The sequence below is a fragment of the Neurospora tetraspora genome, assembly GCF_033439725.1.
Source record: "Neurospora tetraspora strain CBS 560.94 chromosome Unknown B0H65scaffold_1, whole genome shotgun sequence".
Lineage (NCBI taxonomy): Eukaryota > Fungi > Ascomycota > Sordariomycetes > Sordariales > Sordariaceae > Neurospora > Neurospora tetraspora.
In genome coordinates, this window is record NW_026944383.1 from 7,260,558 (window position 1) to 7,281,186 (window position 20,629).

At 52.9% G+C, this 20,629-nt stretch overlaps 5 protein-coding genes and 1 non-coding gene across 6 annotated transcripts; 2 read left to right on the top strand and 4 right to left on the bottom strand.

Moving 5' to 3' along the window:
• Positions 1 to 358: 358 nt before the first annotated feature.
• B0H65DRAFT_64645 (uncharacterized protein) lies at positions 359 to 1,632 on the bottom strand. Its single transcript, XM_062831212.1, has 3 exons — positions 1,181 to 1,632; positions 1,029 to 1,115; positions 359 to 967 (listed from the first exon to the last, which is right to left on the bottom strand). Exons 1-3 carry the CDS (start codon positions 1,357 to 1,359, stop codon positions 535 to 537), a joined length of 699 nt encoding a protein of 232 aa, XP_062687350.1. The 5' UTR covers positions 1,360 to 1,632; the 3' UTR covers positions 359 to 534.
• Positions 1,633 to 1,816: 184 nt separating this feature from the next.
• Positions 1,817 to 4,498, top strand: B0H65DRAFT_453705 (uncharacterized protein). Its single transcript, XM_062826161.1, has one exon. It carries the CDS (start codon positions 2,038 to 2,040, stop codon positions 4,177 to 4,179), a length of 2,142 nt encoding a protein of 713 aa, XP_062687351.1. The 5' UTR covers positions 1,817 to 2,037; the 3' UTR covers positions 4,180 to 4,498.
• A 655-nt stretch (positions 4,499 to 5,153) lies between these two features.
• Positions 5,154 to 7,385, bottom strand: B0H65DRAFT_64668 (uncharacterized protein). Its single transcript, XM_062831213.1, has 2 exons — positions 7,060 to 7,385; positions 5,154 to 6,986 (listed from the first exon to the last, which is right to left on the bottom strand). The coding sequence occupies exons 1-2, from the start codon at positions 7,228 to 7,230 to the stop codon at positions 5,244 to 5,246; spliced, it is 1,914 nt and encodes a 637-aa protein (XP_062687352.1). The 5' UTR covers positions 7,231 to 7,385; the 3' UTR covers positions 5,154 to 5,243.
• A 959-nt stretch (positions 7,386 to 8,344) lies between these two features.
• Positions 8,345 to 10,101, bottom strand: B0H65DRAFT_64684 (uncharacterized protein). The gene is made up of 3 exons (XM_062831214.1): positions 9,745 to 10,101; positions 9,267 to 9,656; positions 8,345 to 9,204 (listed from the first exon to the last, which is right to left on the bottom strand). Coding segments are annotated over exons 1-3 (1,029 nt in total). The 5' UTR covers positions 9,747 to 10,101; the 3' UTR covers positions 8,345 to 8,567.
• Positions 10,102 to 10,149: 48 nt separating this feature from the next.
• On the bottom strand, positions 10,150 to 11,333 carry B0H65DRAFT_517441 (uncharacterized protein; the record flags this gene model as incomplete). The annotated part of the gene is made up of 2 exons (XM_062828678.1): positions 10,150 to 11,081; positions 11,259 to 11,333. The coding sequence occupies 2 exons, from the start codon at positions 11,331 to 11,333 to the stop codon at positions 10,446 to 10,448; spliced, it is 711 nt and encodes a 236-aa protein (XP_062687354.1). The 3' UTR covers positions 10,150 to 10,445.
• Positions 11,334 to 12,771: 1,438 nt separating this feature from the next.
• Positions 12,772 to 12,843, top strand: B0H65DRAFT_t32. Its single transcript has one exon. It is a non-coding gene; the product is annotated as a tRNA-Gly (tRNA).
• The last annotated feature ends 7,786 nt before the right edge of the window (positions 12,844 to 20,629 follow it).

Below are 20,629 nucleotides of genomic sequence, written 5' to 3' on the forward strand. Positions count from 1 at the left end.
GTGTATATGAGCTGAAAGACTCGGACGTGCTGAAACAACAGGCAACTTTGCTGCGAGGTCTGTCTCAGGAAGCCCGGCCTCCGCCGATGTCCGTTTCCGACAATTGGGAGACATGAAGGTTTCGGCAGTTTCCCGGTCAGCCTCGAGCCGTTTCACTCTGCCCTTGAGAATCTCGAACTCCATCTGAAGGGTTTCAACCTGGCTGGCACGGTTGCCTATCTTGGCGATGTTACTTGTGAGAATATCCAGCTCCCTTGGTGGAAAACTTTGTTCTTGGTTGTTGTTAGAGCGCGTATTGTTCAACAGCCGTCTCAAGTTGGCATTTTCGGCACGAAGTGTTCCAACTTCATTCGCATGATCGGTGGCAGAAACGCTATTGTTAGCTTTTGACGTTAAGATATTGACCTGGGTTTGGAGGCCAGAGACCTGCGCTCTAAGGTTCGTGAGCTCTTGTTGCACTTGATTTGTGGACTTTGTCACTTCGTTGCGTGTTTGCCTGAGTTCAGAGGAAACAGAATCGAGCCGTTGGTCGAGTCAGGTGGTTTGTTGATGTTGAACATCCTTCGGATCGTTGACCTCGATCTTGATGGATGCCAGATCATCAAAAATCCCTTTGACCTCCAGGAGACACTTCTCAACTGTGGTCTCGAGTGTCTCAAGTTTGGCAAGGTAGTCCCCGGTGCCGTCGGCCCCCTTTTCCAAAGCCTTGGCAACTCTGGGAGTATTGCTGTCGGTCTGATTGACATGCTGTCTTTGGCTGGCGACCTCATTCTCCAATGGGGGAATGTCGATAAATCTAGGCAATCTCAAGCGAGGAATACAATATTCCCCTTTTTTTTCGGTCGAGTTGGCTTTGCTGACTCTAGCCGGCTCTTTGTTGCTGAGGACGCGTATGATGGCACACTTTACTCGCTCGCCCGCGTCGTCGGATAGGGTGACTGATGCAATCCGGAACACAATCTGATTCCTACAAGGCCTTGTTAAACATCGGTCATGATATCTCACGCCATTGATCATATTTAACTTACTCATGTAGCACATGACTTACAGGGGTCTTGAGGAACTTGACCCCAACGGATTCGGAACAACTGGCACAAATTACATCTTGCCGTTTACTACGACACGTGAAAGGTAAGAACCAATGTCATATACGGAGGGTTTGGACGTTAGGGGGCTTCACCAATTTTCAGTCAGTGTTCCACGATATCCGTCCACTATCTTTCCGCGACAGAGGATTTTCAGATTGTCCTCCGATTCGATGATGGGACTGAATGCCTTCCCGTCGATTTGAATCCACAGGTTGATGAACTTGCCGATGGGATTCCGGCATTGCTTGCAATGGCAGATTACCAGCTCCATGGTGGACTATGGATATCGAGGGCGATGCCAAGCGGAGTGTTGCGAAAGAACTCACGAGTTCAGGGTTGAGAAAGGAAAAATATGGTGATGCTTTGCGTATCGGTATCTCAGGATCATGGAGGGTGGAAGTCGCAATTCGATCACGCACATTGTTGCCTGAGCTAAAATCAAAGTTGAGATGAGCTAGAGATTACTCGGGTATTGATTCTACCTCTGGAAAATTTTCACATCATGGGAAATTTGACCGCTCACTTGACTCTCAACGGAGGAAGGAGCCATCGTATAAGTCGTTTGATAACAGGGACGGTCTTGGCAGGGGATCGAAAGCGGTAGGCGCCACATCCTTGAACGATAAGATGTGGCTTTACTACGAAAGTGACTGTGAAACCAGCCACACTAAGTGTTACAGTGGGGCTCTGCCTCAACCACCGCCGGTGACTCGCTCCACCAACCTTAGCGTGCCTGGGGTTGGCAGGCACGAACAAGGGTTCTTTTTGGTTTGATCCGACTCCAGTGACTTCAACTTCAGACGTCCACTTGCATGTTTTCCCCAATTTAAAACTTGAACATCTCTGTTTCACTTTCACTCCCTAATCGCCTCTCTTTTACCATTTATATTGCCCTTGCACTTCCGTGGAGTTTTCAAGTCACACTCCCCTCAGAGGAAGCGCAGTCACCATGGGCAAAAAAAAGAACAAGAGCAAAGGTCAGCGCGGCGTTGCGGCTGCCTTGGCCACCTTCCAGGGCGACTCGATGGCCATTGATACCGAAAACACCAGCATTCAGAATCCAACTGCTCCGGCAGACGGTGAATCGACGCCAACCACATCATCTGGCAGTCTTAAACGCCCATGTCCCGAGGATGACAATGAAGACGACGGCGGTTGGCAGACAATCGAAAATGGCCGGCCAGTAAAGAAACTGAAGAAGATTCCTGGTCAAGAATCAAAACGCTATCCCGGCATCCACTTCTCGACACAGGCCAGGCTTTTCTCCAAGATCAACGTCTCTTCTTTACGCGACCTGATCCTGTACATCTTTGCCGATGGTCCTGCTCCGCAATGGGTGTCTGTCAAGCATCGCCCCGAGTTCAGAAAGATCGTGGCCATCATGGTACCGGGTCTTGACGAGGCCATGTTCAAGAAGGGTCTCGACTTTTCCGCCTACACCGGCCCCCCTCCTGATCAAGCGATCTCTGGGGGCGCGCCTGATCCTAATGAGTACTATCCACGCGAGCTCAAGAAGGAGTTGTTGCCCGAAGTGCTACAGCCCTTCGCCGACATGTTCCCGCATTTGTGGCCTGTAAAAGCTCCAGGTGACGACAAGTATGGCAAGTTGCACTCACCGATGCCTGCAATGCTTACCGCGCCCCTCCCCAAGAACAAGGGAGCGGGAGTCCAGCCCGTATCCGAGCCCAACGGCTGGAAAAATCAGCGAACACGCATTACCGAGCTTTTGGCCAACAACGAGGAGCTGATGGAGAACGGCTTCCCCGTTCACCCAGCTATGCTGAAGCCAGGGGAGAAGAGAGATAAGTTCAAGGACCCCGAAGGCTGGGTGCATACAAGAGTCGAGAATCTTGAGGATGGAAAGGTCCCTGAGGGCGAAGTGCAGCAGGGCAGTGTCACCGCAGGCCGGGAAGTCTATGCCCTCGATTGCGAGATGTGTGTGACGGGGGAGGCCGAGTATTCACTTACCAGAATCAGCTTGGTTGCTTGGGACGGCAGCGTTGTTCTCGATGAACTGGTCAAGCCGGACAAGCCTATCATTGACTATGTGACACGGTTCTCAGGTATCACCAAAGAGATGATCGACCCTGTTAACACGACATTGAAGGATATCCAGGCACGCTTGCTCGACATTCTTGGCCCTCGCTCGATTCTCCTCGGTCACTCGCTTGACTCTGATCTTAAGGCGCTCAAGCTCGCTCACCCCTTCATTGTCGACACCTCGCTTCTCTTCCCGCACCCTCGCGGACCCCCTCTCAAACAATCGTTGAAGTACCTCGCACAAAAGTTCCTCAACCGCGAAGTCCAAAAGGGCGGCGGAACCAACGCTGGACACGACAGTATCGAAGACGCCAAGACATGTCTCGACCTCGTCAAGAGGAAGTGCGAGAAGGGCAAGGCATGGGGTGCCGGAGAGAGCCAGGGCGAGAACCTCTTCAAGCGCCTCGCTCGCGCTGGCACGGCATATCGCTCGACCGCTGGTCCGGAAGCCACGGGCGGCGCTCCTGTCGGCAAGAGCAGCGCGGCAGTTGACTGGGGTGACGTGAGCAGAAGCGCCGGCAACGCCGCCACTGTGACCATCTCCTGCAAGTCGGATGCCGAGGTCGAAGCCGGTATCCTCCGCGCGGTCAAGGGCGATCCCGACGGTCTCGAAGTTCCCGGCGGCGGCGTCGATTTCGTCTGGGCGCGCATGCGTGAGCTCGAGGCTCTCCAAGGATGGTGGAACCGCAACAAGCTCGTGCCCGAGGATGCTGGCGGCCCGCCAGCTGTCACTGATGGTGAGAAGGAGGAGGAAGAAAAGGAGGATACCGTATCACCCCTGGAAACTTGCCTGAAGACGCTCGGCGAGCGCTTGAAGCGCATCTACGACAACCTCCCGCCCTGCACGGCCTTCATCGTCTATACCGGCACCGGCGACCCGCGCGAGATGAGCCGGCTGCAGGCCATGCAGGCCCAGTTCAAGAAGGAGTACAACACGCCTGGCTCTAAGTGGGACCAGCTGAGTGTGCAATGGACGGACAGGGAGGACCAGGCTCTGCGCCAGGCTTTGAAGGTGGCCAGGAGCGGTATTGGCTTTATTGGAGTCAAATAGGCTCTGTGCCCTGGGCCTCCGGGTGGACACTGGAGAAAACAGAGATGATACCCGTGGGATGTTTCGGGGTAGCTGATGGAGTGATCATGGTTATGGACGGTTGCGGATAGAAATTAAGAGGCAGCGAAGCAGTATAGATATTCTGACATTGCTTGGTGTGACATAGATGGTTCTCAGCATATCTTTTAAGATATATACATCGATGTCGTAGGCTTTTACGGACAACATCTCGTCACGGTTACGGAACCTAACATGGTTATAGAAATAGCAGCGTCTTCAAGCTTTGACAATGATCATCAGTATCAAATCTGATAAGCCCAACAACACACGTGCCGCTGACCACCGGTGTGTGGACTTTCCCTGTTTTGTGATTATGCACCTCAACTTTTGCCATTCAAGAACATGGAACGGTGTCACAACTCTGTCCTATACGTGAGCTATCACTCCTGAGAACCTGGCGACAACTCAAACTGAAAACAGGACAGGTTAATCCACCACTAAGTTAAGCATTCAACTTCTCACAGCTTTGTTCACCTGGAGGTATGGCAAGGCAAGTTAAGGCAACGTAGATACTTCAAGAAACCTATGGATTGCATTTATGTATGTGTTTATGAATGCAATCCGCTTTTCTCCGCTCACTATCTTCCCTCTTCTCCCCGATATCAAGCAAGAAACACACGACACCCAGCAAATGCAAAGCCCGACTCGCCACTAACCAAAAAAAAAAAGAAAAAGAAAAAAAAAACATCAAACCCTCCCGTCTTCGACTTTTCGCCTCCCAGCCTCAAGTTCAGTCATTAACAACCCAAGCCAGCTATATTCGCTTCGTACAGTACTTAGTATGTGTACATTCACCAAAACCCCCTCTGATCATCCGTACATAGCGTACTCGACCCACTCGACACATAACCCTCGTCCAAGTCCTCCTCCCACCACTGCTCCTCCAAGTCCTCCTCCTCGTCCTCAACATCACCATCATAATAAACATCCTCCCCAGCATAGTATACCCACCTCAACTCCTGCACCTCCTGCGCTTCCATCTCTAACTCTAACTCCCTCTCCCTCTAGAAGTCAAACTCACCACGGAAGATCTCCGGATCCACGCCCGTGGTAACCTTCTCCGCCAGATCCCTCCGTCCCATCTGGGTGAACACGCGACGAAGGGTATCATAGAGGGTCGTGCTCCTGTTCTGCGTCATCATGTTATCGATGCGCGAGTCGCTATCGCCCGCATTGCCGCCCAACAGCTCGCGCGCCTTCTCGCGCCCGCTCTTCTCGACGGACTTGTGCATGTCCAGCGCCGCGAGCAGGTGGCCGGCGGCCTCGTCGTGGCAGCCGATGTTGATGCACGAGACGCCGAGGTTGTAGCGGGCGCGGACAAAGTTGGGGTGGATGGCGAGGGCCTTTTCGTAGGCGGCGATGGCCTCCTCGGAGCGGCCGCTGTTGGCGAGGGTGGCGCCCAGCCGGTTCCAGAGCAGGTGGATCTGCTCGCGCTGGTTGGAGGTGCCGAGCTCGGTGGAGTGCAGGGCGGACTGGAAGCAGTCGACCGCCTTGTCGTAGTCCTCGGCGCCGTAGAACAGGACGCCCAGGCCGACCTGCACATCGGGATCCATATGGTCGCCATCGGGAGCGAGGCGAGCCGCCTCGAGGAAGAGGTTGGTGACGCGCTCGTGCAGCTGGGCGCGGTCGGTGAAGCCCATGTCGGCGGCCGAGGAGAGGTTCTGGGGCGAGATGACGCTGGGGTACTTGGTCGACAGCCAGCGCTCGAGCGTGCGGTAGGCGGTGCTGTCGTAGCCCTCGTTGGTGTAGGAGACGGCCAGGCCCATCATGGCGGAGAGGTTGTTGGGGTCGAGCTTCATGGCGCGCTCGAGAGCACGGATGGCGGCTTCTTCCTTCTCGTTCTGGGCTTGAGCCTGTCCGAGGTAGACCCACGCCTCGGTGTGGTCGGGGTTCTTCTGAACCGCGGCCTCGAAGGCCAGAGCAGCTAGCGACAGGTTTCCACCCTCATTCATGATGCGAATACCCTCTTCGAATGGGTTTGGTGTCTCCCGGAAGAAGTTATCTTCCTCGAAGAGGTACTCTTGCACGATAGGGTCCGCGCCGAGCCTGCCGTTCAGCGTCCAGTCTTCCTTTTCCAGGTTCTCACTGTCGAACTTGGCGAAGTCGTCCTGGACATCGATCTCGTCCAACTCCTTCATAGCGTCTCTTTCGGCCTGGATACCGCGCCAGATGGATTCAAGATCGCCGGCACCGGTCTCGGAGTGAAGTAGCGCCTCGTCCATCTTGTTGAGCTCGGGCTCCATAGCACGGGCCTCGTCACCATTAATCTCCAACTGAGCAAAATGCTCCTCCCACTTGTTCTGGTCGAGCTCAACAACCTTGCCCTTGCCCTTGCCCTCGGGCTGTAGTTGTTGCTGGGGGATGTTGTGCATCTGAGGGCCGTGCATGCCGACCATGGGCTGATACATGGGCCGCTGCATCATGTTGTAGTTCATGTTGCCCATACCCATCATGCCACCACCCATCATGGGGCGCTGAGCAGACATCTGACTGGCGGTGGCCGGCGCCGCCGCCGGGTGCATCTGCTGGAACTTTGAGAACTCATCGGCGCTGAACTGAGTGCCGGGCGGCGCATTGAAGGCGGCTTCCATAGCCGCCTGTGCGTTGTGGAAGTCATTAGCCCATACTGGCGAGGCGTTCTGGGCGCGCATGTGGACGCCTTGGTTCGGGTCGAGGTGGAGCATGTGTCCTTGTTCGAGCGGCATATGAGCCATCTCGGGCGTTTGGTTTAGGAATCCGTTCACCATCTGTTTAAGGGGATCGTCGTGTCAGCCAAGAGCGCAGGCCTCGCCGTCAACAGGGTCCATGAAGATTCCTTACCTCATCTTGCCCAGGGCCGCGGTTGGTACTCCGGAAGCCACCAACTGCAGCATTGGGGCCTCTGTTGACAAGTCTGTCATGTTGGAGGCTCTTGTCGTCTCCAACGTGTTTGGTGAACTGGCTGAGCGGGTTGCCCGCCGTCGAGCACTCGGCTCCTCCCATGAAAGACATTTTGAAGATATTGGATATGGGGTCGTTTATAATAATGCGACAATGGCGATGTTTCGGCGAGAGTTGACAAGCCGAGGAGGGAGACGAGATGCGCGGCTCTTGACACTTCCTGGTAGGTGAAGTGGAGCGATATGTGGTCGACTGTTGGGAAAGCAGCGGCTCGCGCAAGTTGTTGGTTGTAGAAGGCGGCTGGAAGTAGCGGTAGCTAGTCTTTTGCGCAGGGGCAAAGGATGACTTTGGGTTGAAAAGAGGAAGAAAAACGTGGAACCAACAGACAATGGAAGCCAGGCACGTGGGCTTGTGGAGTTAATTAGTGATCAAGCGGCGGTGTCCAGCTGAAGTTGTCCAAGTGGAAGGAAGAAGTTGACCGACTCCGAGGGATGTGGGTGTCGCAGTCTTGTAAGTAGCGAAGCCCACGGCCCGATGCACGGTGTCGATGGGTCCATGTGTGGATGGCAGCAGCGTGGTTAGAAATCGGGCTCTGCAGATGCAACCTTGGGCGCCAAAAGCTCAGGGGCACGAGGGGGGCACCGCCTGTACGCCACCTGAACTGCTGGAAATGCCGAGGCAGCCAGCCAGCCATCCGCTGCCACCACCGCGCTCTTGTTCTTTTTGGGCTTTTGGCAGTTGCCGGTGGGGCCGGCCACTCGTTGGCCGCGGCTACCGACCCCGCCAATGGAGTCTTGAGGTTGTCAACCACACCTTAGCCGAACCCCAGCCCGGCCCATGGAGAACACCCCCGCCCCCGGACCCCCCGGACCCCCCGGACCCATCATTGATCCCTTCGTTCAAACGACAGCCGAGAACAATCGGACGACAGAGTGCGGCGGAAGTCATACTCACATGCCGGCAGCACGGCAATGCACAAGTTGAAAGGGGAAATGAAAAGTGAAACGATGCATCTCAAGCAGATCGTCACGTCACTCACACGGAATGCAGGATGCAAAGAATCGATGCACAGAAAGATGCACAGAAGACCACCCGTCTATTCGTACATATGTACAGAGATATAACCAACAAAAAATGGTAAACGAAAACAACTAGTCGCAGTAAGAAGAAAGAAGAGAAGATTTGTCGTACTTGTACAGGTATCATTGCAAGCAAAAGGCCAGGATGATGTACGCAGAGTGATCGTACTGCAAAGGCGCCACAACACCAATCCCACAGTTTCCCAATCCCAATGTGCCCCAATTTTGGCAACATTTGTCAAGAAACACAACCGGCTTTTTTTTTTTAAACCGAACTTGCCCAGTTTTGCCCTCCATTACATCCGTTTCCCATCCTCTTCACCCAGCCGTGTCGTAACCATTGCATGCCCTCAATTGCGGCTTGCCAGTTTAGAACTCGGTGGACTCGCCCTGGTCGCGGCGGTTGTAGTTGCGGTTGCCACCATCGCGGTTGTAGCTGCGGTTGCCACCCTCACGGTTGTAGCTGCGGTTACCACCGTCGCGGTTGTAGCTGCGCTGGCCATCGCGCTGCCCATCACGCTGCTGACGGGGGCGGTACTCGCGACGCTCGCCGTTGTACTCGCGACGCTCACCGTTGTACTCGCGGCGCTCGCCGTTGTTCTCACGGGGCTGACGAGCAGCGACGGGCTGAGCATAGTCAAGCTTGACGGTCCTCTCGCCGAGCTGGGTACCCTGGAGCTTCTCCAAGGCGGTAACGGCAGACTCGACGTCGACGAAGTCGGCATGGGCAAAGCCACGGGGCCAGCCGGTAGCACGGTCAACGGCGACGCGGACGTCCTTGAGACCGTCAATGCCGACAAAGATGTTGTTCAGCTCGGCATCGGTGGTCTCGTAGGGGATGTTGCCAATGAAAAGGCAGGCGGAAGGCTCGCCGGTGGAGCCGCCACGGCTGGCCTTCGCACGGCGGGGCTCGACGCTAATGCGGCGACCGTGCCAGAAAGAGCCGTCGACCTGGGAGCAGGCCTCCTCGAGGGCCTCACGGGTGGCGAAGGTGACGAAACCGTAACTGTAGACACAATCTGTTAGCGTAATTCAACGTGGGATATGTAGAAAGGAATCCAAACTTACCCCTTGCTCAAGCCGCGGGCATCACGGGCAAGGAAAACGTTGGTGACGTTGCCGAACTTCTCGAAAGCGCCCTTGAGGTGCTCCTCGGTAGCATCGAAGACGATGTTGCGGACGAAAGCGGCGTGGCCATCACGGGTGTCCTCCTGGACAGCGGCCTCCTCGGTAGCAGCAGGGGCAGTCTCGGTCTCGGTCTCGGTCTGCTCAGGCTGGGTAGGCTCCTCAGTGTTGAGGACACGGGGGGACTGAGAGAAGAAGCGGATAGCCTGGATTCTGCTGGAGACAAGAGCAGTGCGGGCAATGCTGGCGGAGAAAGACGCAGCAGGAGCCTGGGTAGAGATAGCCCTCGAAGCAGAGAGGGCGGATCTGAGAGCGGCACGACGGATGGACTGCCTGGATTTGGGGATATATCTGTCAGTAGCTGGTCTAGGGTTCCGGTCTGCCTGTCCAGTCCATGACCGTAAAAGAACTGAAAACTCACATTTTGAAGTATGGGGGTGAGGATGAATGGATGGATGGGCAAAAAAAGGGTTGTTGAAAAGATGAATCGGAAGACAGGAAGCGTTTGCCAGGGAAAGAATAAAAGTCAGTCGACCTTGAGGCCCCGCGTTCTCAGAGTGGACTCTCCACTATGGTTGGAGTGCTCCCATCCGCCGCTATCAGAAAATTCAAGCAGGGTTGAGGCGGCACGACAAGCTGGATAACCGATTCGACTAGCCGCCTTGGGAAAGGTCGCTATTACGGATAAGCTTATCGGACGTGTCTGACTCTGTGCTGCACGCGTCAGTGAAGGCTGTGTGCACATGTAATCGTCACTACCTAACGGTCCTTATCTGTCACTATCAGTTGTTAACTGCCAGGTCAGGGTCCAATGTCAACTTCACAACAACAACTAACAACAACACATCTCAGCTCACAACCATGACGGTGATTGCTACACGGAGAATGGCTTGAGATGCACGCTCAGTGCTCATAATTGAATTTAGTATGGTTTGGGACGTTTAAACCCCCTCCTGGGGCTGGATCTATTTCCCCAAATGTTCCGCTCTGTTCCCACCAACTACGTCAGGTTCATCCAATGCGACCAACTGCCGCCGGTACCTGGATGTCGCATCCGCCATAATCCAACTCGCCATCATCGGTTTCCAAAGGATACCACGCGACATCAAACCATCTCCGCATCTATTCTCCGTTTTGAAAAATAGCCCGCAAGTCCTGCCTGCCGCTGACGCTGTTGATGGTAGGCCTTCTCGACTTCCGCAGATGATGATGGCGATGAGATCTAGAGGCCGAACTGGTCCCTACTGTCCTAGGACCCGAATCGACTGAGTGCTTTCGATTTGACGCAGTCTTGTCGGGCTCTGCGCTTCTGGGGATCGCAGTCAGGGTTCGGGGAGTTCCTGACTGCTTGATGCTGGTACCTCGATCCAAGTCGACTGGATGGGATCGGAGGGGGTCGAATTCGAGAGATATGCCATGTCGCGAAGCTACGGGCTCCGGTTCCGTGATGATGATTTTGATGTTGCTTGCCTTCCCAAGATTGTCAACTCGGTCTGTCCCAGGCTTCCGTTCCTTCTCTTCTTTCTGGGTCGCGTACTGCTCACTGGCATGGGCCAGCAGTCTCTCCTCGTCCGGCGCATTTGCGGGTAATACGGTTGCCGAGTAAGCCCAGAATGAGCGATTCCGGTTGTTACGGAAGTCGTTCGCCGGTGCAAAACGCATGTTGGGGGATATGGTTTCAACTGATGGCGAGTAGGTATTGATGGTGTAGCTCGACGGACTCGATTGTCCATCCTCCCGATTCTCAAGATCGTGATACTGACGAGCTTGGCCTATCCTGCTGTACACAATATAGCAAATAGCGAGAAGGAAGATTATCGATCCGGATATCGAAACGACAAGCGCTGGTCGTATAGGTCCCCGATGTTGGACAGAGTAGACGATCGAGAAAACAATCAGCGAGGTTGTGAACGAGACCAGGGAGATTAAAAGCACCACCTCAACGGTTGAGAAGGGGCGATGGCCACCGATTTGTCGATATCCTTTTGCCGGGTATGAGATTCCAACCATTGTGGGAAGGCATAGCAGAGACTGTGTTCATCTGCGAGACGAGGATCGACTGGCGGGAAGTAAATAATTTTCACTGTTGAGTGGCCCGGAGGTGGGAGTGTTATAAACCCAAAACGGACATGCTCACCAGGCCTCCAACAACCCGTGAGACTGTAAGACAGTGCCATGGGGGTGGCATGGGGGTTTTACCTTCGGGTCAAGCGCGAGTGTGCTGCAGAGTGATCATTCACCTTTCCCACCGGATGAGAAGACCAAATGACAACAATGACGCAGAGCAACCACATGGGCTATGTTGGTGCCATAGGGCTGGGTGGTTCTTTGTCATGGGACCAATGGGAACTATCGCACGTGCCGCGGTGCCAACTGCGCCCTTGGTTTGCGGTACACTTCCGGGCTTAAGCGCGATCTCTTATACTGTACTTTAGCCTCATGGCTTGTACCAACGCCGTCAAGTAAAAGTCGTTGGGTTGGGGCGCCATGCTGACCGGTTGCGTGCTCTTTCAAAGACGGATGGTTGGACACTATCACCCCTACTACGAGCATTCACCACCACCAGTCTGGTTGGTTTGTTATTCCACAAGTCTCCGGGAAACTCCAATAGCGGACATTACCCACGTCGGGATTCCGATTACACACCTCCGAAAGGCAACGTCAAAGCTACTGCGGACCGCGCTCACGCTCCGGAAAGTCAGCACACCACAATGGTTGCGACCGTTTCATGGGCCTTTTAGGGCTGTGTATGACTCTATACCGCCTTTAAATAGTAAAAGATGTCCGATGAGTTGACGAATACCTATTCCTGATACGTCTTGATCCGGTTTCAACCCGCACCGACTCGGTAGCTAACCCCCCGGGCCACGCTATGTTACTCGAAGTGTATATATAAGCCTCTGGCTTATCTTACCATCCACCGGGACTTAAACCAAGCAGAGACTACACAGCACTATCGGACGATCGTCGCTTATTTGCTAAGAAAAGCTTAACAGGAGGCCTGCCCGCCACCTCCAGATTTCGATCCTCAACACCAAATCAGGCCTTCTCCGGCTGCACTCACTCCCGAGATCCGAGCCCCCACGGGCATTTCATGGAGTCGGGTCCGAGTTCACAAAGCCTCCTTCGAGACATCGACACCAATCAACTGACTACCGTCTGAACTCCTGCCGCTCGATTCCAGCCCGCTATTCCCGTCATTCAGACCATCTCTAACGGAGATTAACCCTAACCCTAGTTCCTCCCCCTTTCTCTCCGATCTCCGTCCAGGACTCCTGACGGAGTGCCAAGACAAACCGTCGGCTCCGAAGGCTCCACAGGACCACAGTTGTTGGGCCGCGACTGCCTGGCCCAGCTGAGTTGGCTGTTGCGGACACGTTACGGTACCTGCCCCATATAAGGAGATCATGATGAGCTATCTTTCAACAAGCAAACAAAACCATCAAAAGCGCCAATGGTCTAGTGGTTAGGATTCAACCCTTCCAAGGTTGAGGGGGGGGTTCGATTCCCTCTTGGCGCAACTTTTTTTCTACTTTTTGCTCTTTTTGTTCTGACTGCTGATATCCTCTTTTTTTTGCTGGGGTGATGCTTTGTTTCTTTTCATTGTTTGGATATTGTCATCGGGCGCTGTTGGTATTACCATTTTGATGAAGGAACGTGATGCTGGGGAGATGTCGAGGAAGTTGTCTTCAAATCGATTCGTACGTGCTGCATAAACTCAACACCATTCCGTCACCAGCTCCATCACCCTGGAATCAGACACCTAAGACCGAAGGGGATCCGGCGGGATCATTTGGATGGCTTCAAACCGGGCAACTGTAGTGTTTCTCGAGTTTAAGCCTCCTAGCCGCATCACCAAGACCCCGAGGATCTGACAAGACGACGTTCATCTACCTCCGTGCGAGACAGGATTTGCAAAGACATTCAAACCAAGTTCGAGAGACATCTTCCTTCAGACACAAGAACATGCTTCTATGCATCAGTTCTTCTTGAAGTACGCATCTGAATCCAGAACGAACGCTTTTGAGAGCCTACCTTACATGACCTTCGGAGAGGTCAACCACATTTCAACCCGTCTCAGAGTCAGAGACCGCATTGCCAAGTGAATCACTTATTTTAGCTGGACACATATCCGTGCGTTCTATGCTGTCTGGTATGTATGTTTTGTCTCGCTGCTGTACAGAAAGATCAACGAAACTCTCCTGGCCAGGCGCTTATGCATGTCTGTTTCTTCACTAGACATGATTTATAGTCACGCGAAGAGACACGAGGTCACCAGCCGGGTTATTCCATGAAGCCAAGTGGTTTCGTGCAGTCTTTGTGTCTTTTTTCCTCCATTGGTATCCGGACTTATCTTCTTCCCTTCCTACTTCTACCTTCTGGGGTCGAGTCTTGAACAAACACCATGGCCTCAAGGTATCTTCTCTCTCTCTTTCCTTCTCTCTCTTTTCCTCACCACTCACCAGATTTTACGTCCGAGAGCAACGGCACGACATAGAAACAGAACCTGGAAGAGAACAAAAGGAAAGTTTAGCAATATCGGAGTGAACATCGAGGTGTCGTGCCCGAACTGGCCGGAACAAAAACCCCGTGCTGAGTGAGAAAGGTGCTCAGCTTGGTCCAACAAGAGTACCTGCCCCTGGGTAACGGCAACAGAAACGACAACAGCAACACCAACTACAGCAGGCACAAGACAGAACACATCCCTGTGTACCGTGGCCATGGTAAACAGGAAGGTAAGGAGTCAAGGTCAAAGGGTTACGACGTCACGACGTGACGACAAGTGCCTCGGCGCGTGCGGCTATCCGGTTGTATTTATGTGGTTGTTTCTTGTGAGTGCTATCTCCGCTTTGATTGACCTCTTCTATTTCTATCTTGTATTTGCCTACCTATGGGAGGAAAGGGTGGTACGCAGTCAATGTTGGACAAAGCATCATGGTAAAGTCAGGGACAGGACGTGTAGGAAAGGGGCAAAAATGAACAAAACCATATTGCCGCCGAACCTCTTTCTATTTGCGACTCCAGGGTTACCTAGGTACGTATGGTAATCCAAGATCGTACATGATGATCCAGAATCGGTACAACGAGTCCACGGCCGCTTCTTGTACTTGTGCTTCTCTTTTTCCTGCTGCTGCTGCTGCTGCTGCTGCTGCTGCAGCAATATCCCGACGGATGAATGAACAGCCGTATAACCATCCAGTGGAAGCTGAGAAGTGATAATACCACCGAGTGTCCGTCCCACAGCTACGACTACGACTACAATTGCAGAAAATGGAAGTCACGACTACCCCTCAGCTACCTACAAAACACAACGACACAACCACGACAAATGCAAAAACACAAAAACACAGCAGCCAGCATGCCGCACGCAGCGGAAGAGAAACAGAGGCACAGAGGCACAAAGGCACAAAAAAAAAAGGGGGAAAGAGTGAAAGCGAAAAAGGATGGGGGGGGGCGAGGTAAGGTAGGACACCATCAGCAACCTACACGTGGCGAAGGAGTGAAAGAGTAACACTGCTTTGTCTCCCATGTCCCCCCATGTCCCCCCTGTCCTCCCATCGTCAATCCATTGCCCAATGCATTTGTGTTTCAGATGGATACTACACCTGTACGCGGTTGCACTTTTCTCACATTGCACAAGTGGCTTGGGGGCTTGGGAGAGGTAACCTGAGTTGAGACCGTCGTGAGAGCTGGGCCTGGCTGGGGGGCTACGGCTATGGTATAATGGGACGTGGAAAGTTCCGTGGGTGATCCTGGATGTGGGGAATCAGGTCGGTGTTTAGGAGAGGTAGGTATAGTATAGCGATACGTACGAGAAGAAGAAGAATTAAAGGAGCAAGTAGTGTCCTGCTCACTTCTGGTTGGCTTTATTTCACTCTTCGGGCCAGCCAGGCTGTTTTTCACCTACCTAGTCTATTACACCCATCTTGATAGACTCCTCAACAATCTCTACCAGTACATACATACCTCTAGCTACCTAGAATCTCGATATATCCTCTCGCCTTTTCTCCCTTGATGGAGCATGGATCAGAGGCGTCGTTGTACACATACCTACCGAAATGCAACCTGGTTGCGTCGCGGCCAGGCGGGCAAGCAAGCAAGCAAGCAAGCAACGGTAACACAACCAGCGTTACACACTGCGCTACTGCTGCAACAATAAGACTCGGGCGAAAACCACATGCGTGCTACACATACATACTTACACACACACATACACACATACATAGATATAGCCGTCGTGCTACGTTGTGGCATTTTTGTTCCAGTTATCTTGGTTGTTATGCGGTGAGCCCATGGGGTGTTAGGTACTCTAGGTTGGTAGGTAGATAGGTAGGGAGTGAGGTACATGCAAGACATCTCGTGGAGTCGGAACAGTGAGACGAAGTTCTGTTGGGCAGGGCGTAGCAAACAGGAGTAGGGACCTGACTGACCTGGGATATGTTGAGCTCGCGAGCTCGTGGACTTTCGACTTGGATCCTAGCAGATGAAGTGCAACTGGTTCCTGAAAACTTCAACATCGCAGAACGATTAGCCATTGGAGAGAGAGAGTGAGGAGAGAGAAACTCTCAGCTTCCCCCTGGAGGGAGATAATTCCAACCACTACCAACGAGGACACTCCGGCACTACTACCAACGCTTAGTCCCTCATCCTCTTTCAATACAGCCAGCATTCGGATATGCCTCATAATGCCACAATGCCATAAAACATCTATCCCATAGATCCTTACTAGAAGATAAACCGATCCTCGGATTGGGGAGGATTCAAAGAAAAGAAAAAAAAGAAAAAGAAGCTGAACCCATCTCATATACATCCTCAACCAATCGGAAAGCCGTACACCCCTCTCAATCACCAAGCTCGAACTTCAGCTGCAAGAGTCTATCCGACAGTTTGAATCGAATCCATCGCCAAAGCTATGGCACGTTCGTTCGTTCGTTCGGAAGAGCAATACCCCAGAACGAACCGGAGGCTGGAACTCGATTGGCTCTAATCCTTCCAGTACCCTCTCTCATGGGTTCCCATGGGATCCCCCTCTTCTCTTCTCTTATTTTTCCTTTCCTTTTCGAGACATACATATGTTTTTCATGTTGCTGTTAGATCACATCGACCTTTTTTTACCCACGAGGGTTTAGAACAGTCTACTGCAACCGTACCTCGCTGCAATGCTGTTGTTGTATTGTAGTTTGGTGGAAGGGCGAGCGAGTTAGGTAGATGATGCAGTCTTTTTGGCCTCGTGAGCAAATCACTTTCTTGTGAACTGCATGATTTGCTTTATGCCGGTGTGAGACAATGTTGAGGCGTTTCTGTCTCGCTAGGTAGAATAGATGCTTAACCCGTACCCAATGGATTTTGGAGAGGTTAGTTCGAATACGTTGGGATGTTGTTATCTAGATCGTCGTCTCGGGTGGGGAACTAAACGATGGCGCTTGTGAGGGTACCTCTAGGGTGGTCCCCAGGCCCTGAGGCTTAAGAAAAGAAAGAATGGTTCTCTCGCTCGCTTTCTCCCCACTCGGGGTGGCCAGGCCTGTGTCGCCTACGTCGCCTGCAAAAGGCTCATTCGGGACCCGGACGGATGAGCTCGCTAGCTTGGCCGACTCGGGGACCATTGTGTCCCTGGGCCGCATCAGACAGGTCCCAAGAACTCTAGGCTCGTGAGGCGGGCTGGGCTGTTACTGTTCGCGCGCCTCTTTTTCCTTTGACTTTCACCGGCTTCGTCGATGAGATAGACCCTCGATCTTCAGACATTGTTCTTTGTGGATTTTCGTCGGACCATCGACATCTCAAAAAACTGGGGAATGAGCTCCCCCTGCTAGAGTTGAAGAGACGTCCAGTCCCAGTGACAGGGCCCCAATGGAATGTCGGGAAGAGACCGTGATATTTCCGTACTCCGGTTTAAGACATGGTTCAGAGACCACATGATCGGAGGCATAAGGCTCGCGGTTGCAGCCAAGGAAACTCGGGGTGGTTAGCGGAATGTCTAGTAGTAGCTGTCGCCAAATGGAAAGGTTCGGTTTGGGCACCAATATTTTCCCCCGTCATCACACCTTGGCAGGGCCAGCAAGGTGTCTGGGTAAGTGTCTATCCGTACCCACAACCCACAAGCTTCACAAGACTGACGGAGGATCTGATAAGATGCCGTGTGATGGGATTCGTTGGTGGATTGAACCGTGGGAGGGCCCAAGCCGTCAGAGACCCCAGGAATAACCTCAGTGGTCAGTACATACGTCTTTGAGCTCAACTTTTCGCGGTTTTCAGAGGTAAATACAATACCTTGGAGGGCTTTAGGTAATTGTTGTTCTTTTGTTGGCCGTCTCTGGTCTTGGTCTCTTGCAGAAATAGAGTAATGTCCCCGGCAAGTGCAAACAATTCGGGCACTATGGCAGACAGCTTGGAGGATTTGCAATTAATGGGGTTTTTGCACTTGCAGGGGACACTACTGTATGTGTGACCCCACCCGACTAGCAGAATCATATGCCAGATCCATTTCCCAGTGCCGTGATCCGTCAGAGCCGCGGCCACTAAAGACATATACGAGAGAAAAAAAAAAGGTCGCGAAGACGCAGATCGAAAGTGCTGTTGTTGGGAGTGGGGGGATCCGTTATCACAGGCCCATGATGGGATTCGAGCGCCCGGGGATAATCCAAGGGAGTCCGATTCAGTGAATCCAAGGGGAACGACGAACAAGGGGACAGGGCCCTGATGAACTGGGGCTCCGCTGCTAGGAAAAGCGATAGTCTGGAGAGAGTGGGTGATGGTTGTACTGTGGTGGGCGATAGACAGCGGGGGAAGAAGATCTGCCAATGTTTGCTAGTTAGCAGCAAATTGGAATTTGACCGAGCGAAATTGGCCAGATAATTTATTGATTGGATTAAGTTTCCGGTCTTCCGCCGATGGCTCTCTGAAAGACTGCGAATGTCTATTATCATGAACTCCCATGGGCCGGAACAGAGGCGCCAAGACAGTCAATGGCTTGGAATGTGGCATTCACAACGCCGGAGCTGCTGCTGCGAACAGGAAGCTGCTACGTAAGAAACAGAAGTTCTCCTCGTGGCTTCCATTGTCAGCGCCCGCTCGGAGAGACAAAAACGTGGGGTTGCGATCTCCTTGCAACGTTGGATCGCTCTGACTGACAATGGGAAATTGGGGGGTTTGACTTCCAACAACAATGGAAGGCGGGGAGGTTAGTTTTGTGAGTGAGAGAACACAAAGCAAGCAACTGAATGAGGACCTGAAGAGAAATGAGCTGTGTCTCGGTGATCCGGACTCGATGGTTACGGCATATGCCAGGTGGGATCAAAAGTGTTGGCTGGTTGACACGTGTTGAGGTTGGCCCGAGTGTGATCACTGTGATGTACCTGCGCCTGCAGCAAGAAGAGGCGGGTCGGGGTCGGAGCTGTCAACGGCCATTGCTTGAGCGCACGTGTGCATTGCTCGAATATATCGCGGGCGGTGAAGTTTCCGTTTCTCATGCTATACATGCCAACTGTATACCTACAATTAACTTTTTTTGTTTCTGCAATTTCATAGTCTGTAGAGCTTCTCTTTGTGTACTGCAAATGGTGATCAGATTGATACAGTCTTTTCAACTGGTTGAGATCGATGCCACTTGCAGTTAAGGTACCTAGGGTTAGGTGTATTACTAGCCCCAGCTGGAGTGTATGCACGGAGAATGCAGCGCTCCAAACAGTCTGCCAAGTCCGTCGAGCTCCGTGACAACAAGGCTGTGGGGGCCGAGAGCTGTGATTGCCGCGCTTGTTTCTCGACCGCATCACCATCCACTATCGAGGATAAGGGTTTAGTACAAAGTGGAAGTCCAAGTTCGGATAACACATTCAACGACACTCGTGCTTGTTGTCAGCTTGGTCTCCACGTCCATCTCAACTCGGAATATGGCAAAGTGAACATTTGCCCCTCTACCTGACGAGTAACGGGAATCATATTCATGACCAGAAAGCCATGTGAAAGGTTTAATTCCAGTTGTCAGACTGCTACCCTCGAGGTAGCGTGCCAAGTGCACACACACCCCAACACCCATGCCCTAAAGTGGCACCTCTTAAGGAGATCAGCAGATCAGTCACATCAATGCCGCCCTATTGCAACCCCCAAGCCATGTGTTTCGTGCGCTACCGATTATATCACACCTAGCCCAACTCGAGTTATATGGTGAGCCGCAACGTTGGCGGCTGTTTGGTAGCGATGGCACGTCTGAGCCCCCTTGGGAAGGTTCTAAATCTGTTTGCGTATGATTCCGGAGGACAGACGGGTGATGGCAACGTGAACGGAAATGAGGAATCCAGTTCCTCGCTGTGTGGTCTGTGTCTCGCTCTCTCCAGTCTGTTCCCGTTGCGGTGCCGGGTGTCGGTGTCACTTTTGCCCCGCAAATTGTTTTGGCGCAGTGGTTCCTTGAGTAATGAACCTCGCTCGTATGATGGAGTAACCATTTTCTTTGATGGCTCAACCTTGCTCCTCTTTTTCACCTGCAGGCGCCGAGTCAACAAGGAGACACTCCATCGGGCTGGATGACGCGATGTCAATGGGCGGGGTCATCCTGTAGCCTTACCCTGGGTTAATACTGTTGAAACAGCCATCTTTTCTAGAGGTTGTCAAGTTGAAGCGTCAATGAGAGAAGAAGGCAACTTGATTGAGTTGGGGGCTCAGATGAGAAGTCCTAACCACTTCCACTTTGGCCGCATTCGCATTTCCCAAGGGACCACCAAGTGCCCCGTGTACAGTGTTGGGTCCGGCTGTCACGCCCAAAAAACCTGACCCGTGGCTCGGCACGTGTATCCAGCTACCGCGGGGCTAACAAACCAGGGCGGGACCAGCGAGCCTTATCGGCAGTGTTTCGGTCGCATTTCCCCTCAAATCCCCTCTAAATTGACTTTAAATGGACCACCATAGCTCCTGCCATTTCCGGAACGCAGATAGCGGATCCCGTTGAAGATACTTAGGTATGCGCTAGAGGTACTTGCCAGGTTGTCCCAACCCACGCTCCCACGGTACTCAAGGACGAGCCAAGTGGAAGCAGATCACGGCTCGGCAGTGCGCAGTAGGTACCCAGAACATGAGACGGACATGACATTGGACAACGTGGGACAATTGGCGAAAAACATGCCCTCCAGTTGCCATTGTCGCATATGGTTGTGGTTTGGGAATACCAAGCAACAACAAGAACGGCCGCTTTCTCACCGTGATTTCAGTCATTGTCCTTCCCGTTGGTGCACACAGTAGTGTGGTACGCTAGAGGTAGAGAGCCAGGTCCAGGTTAGGACGCGCAAGAGGAATCGTGTGAGGTTACGGGTGCTGCC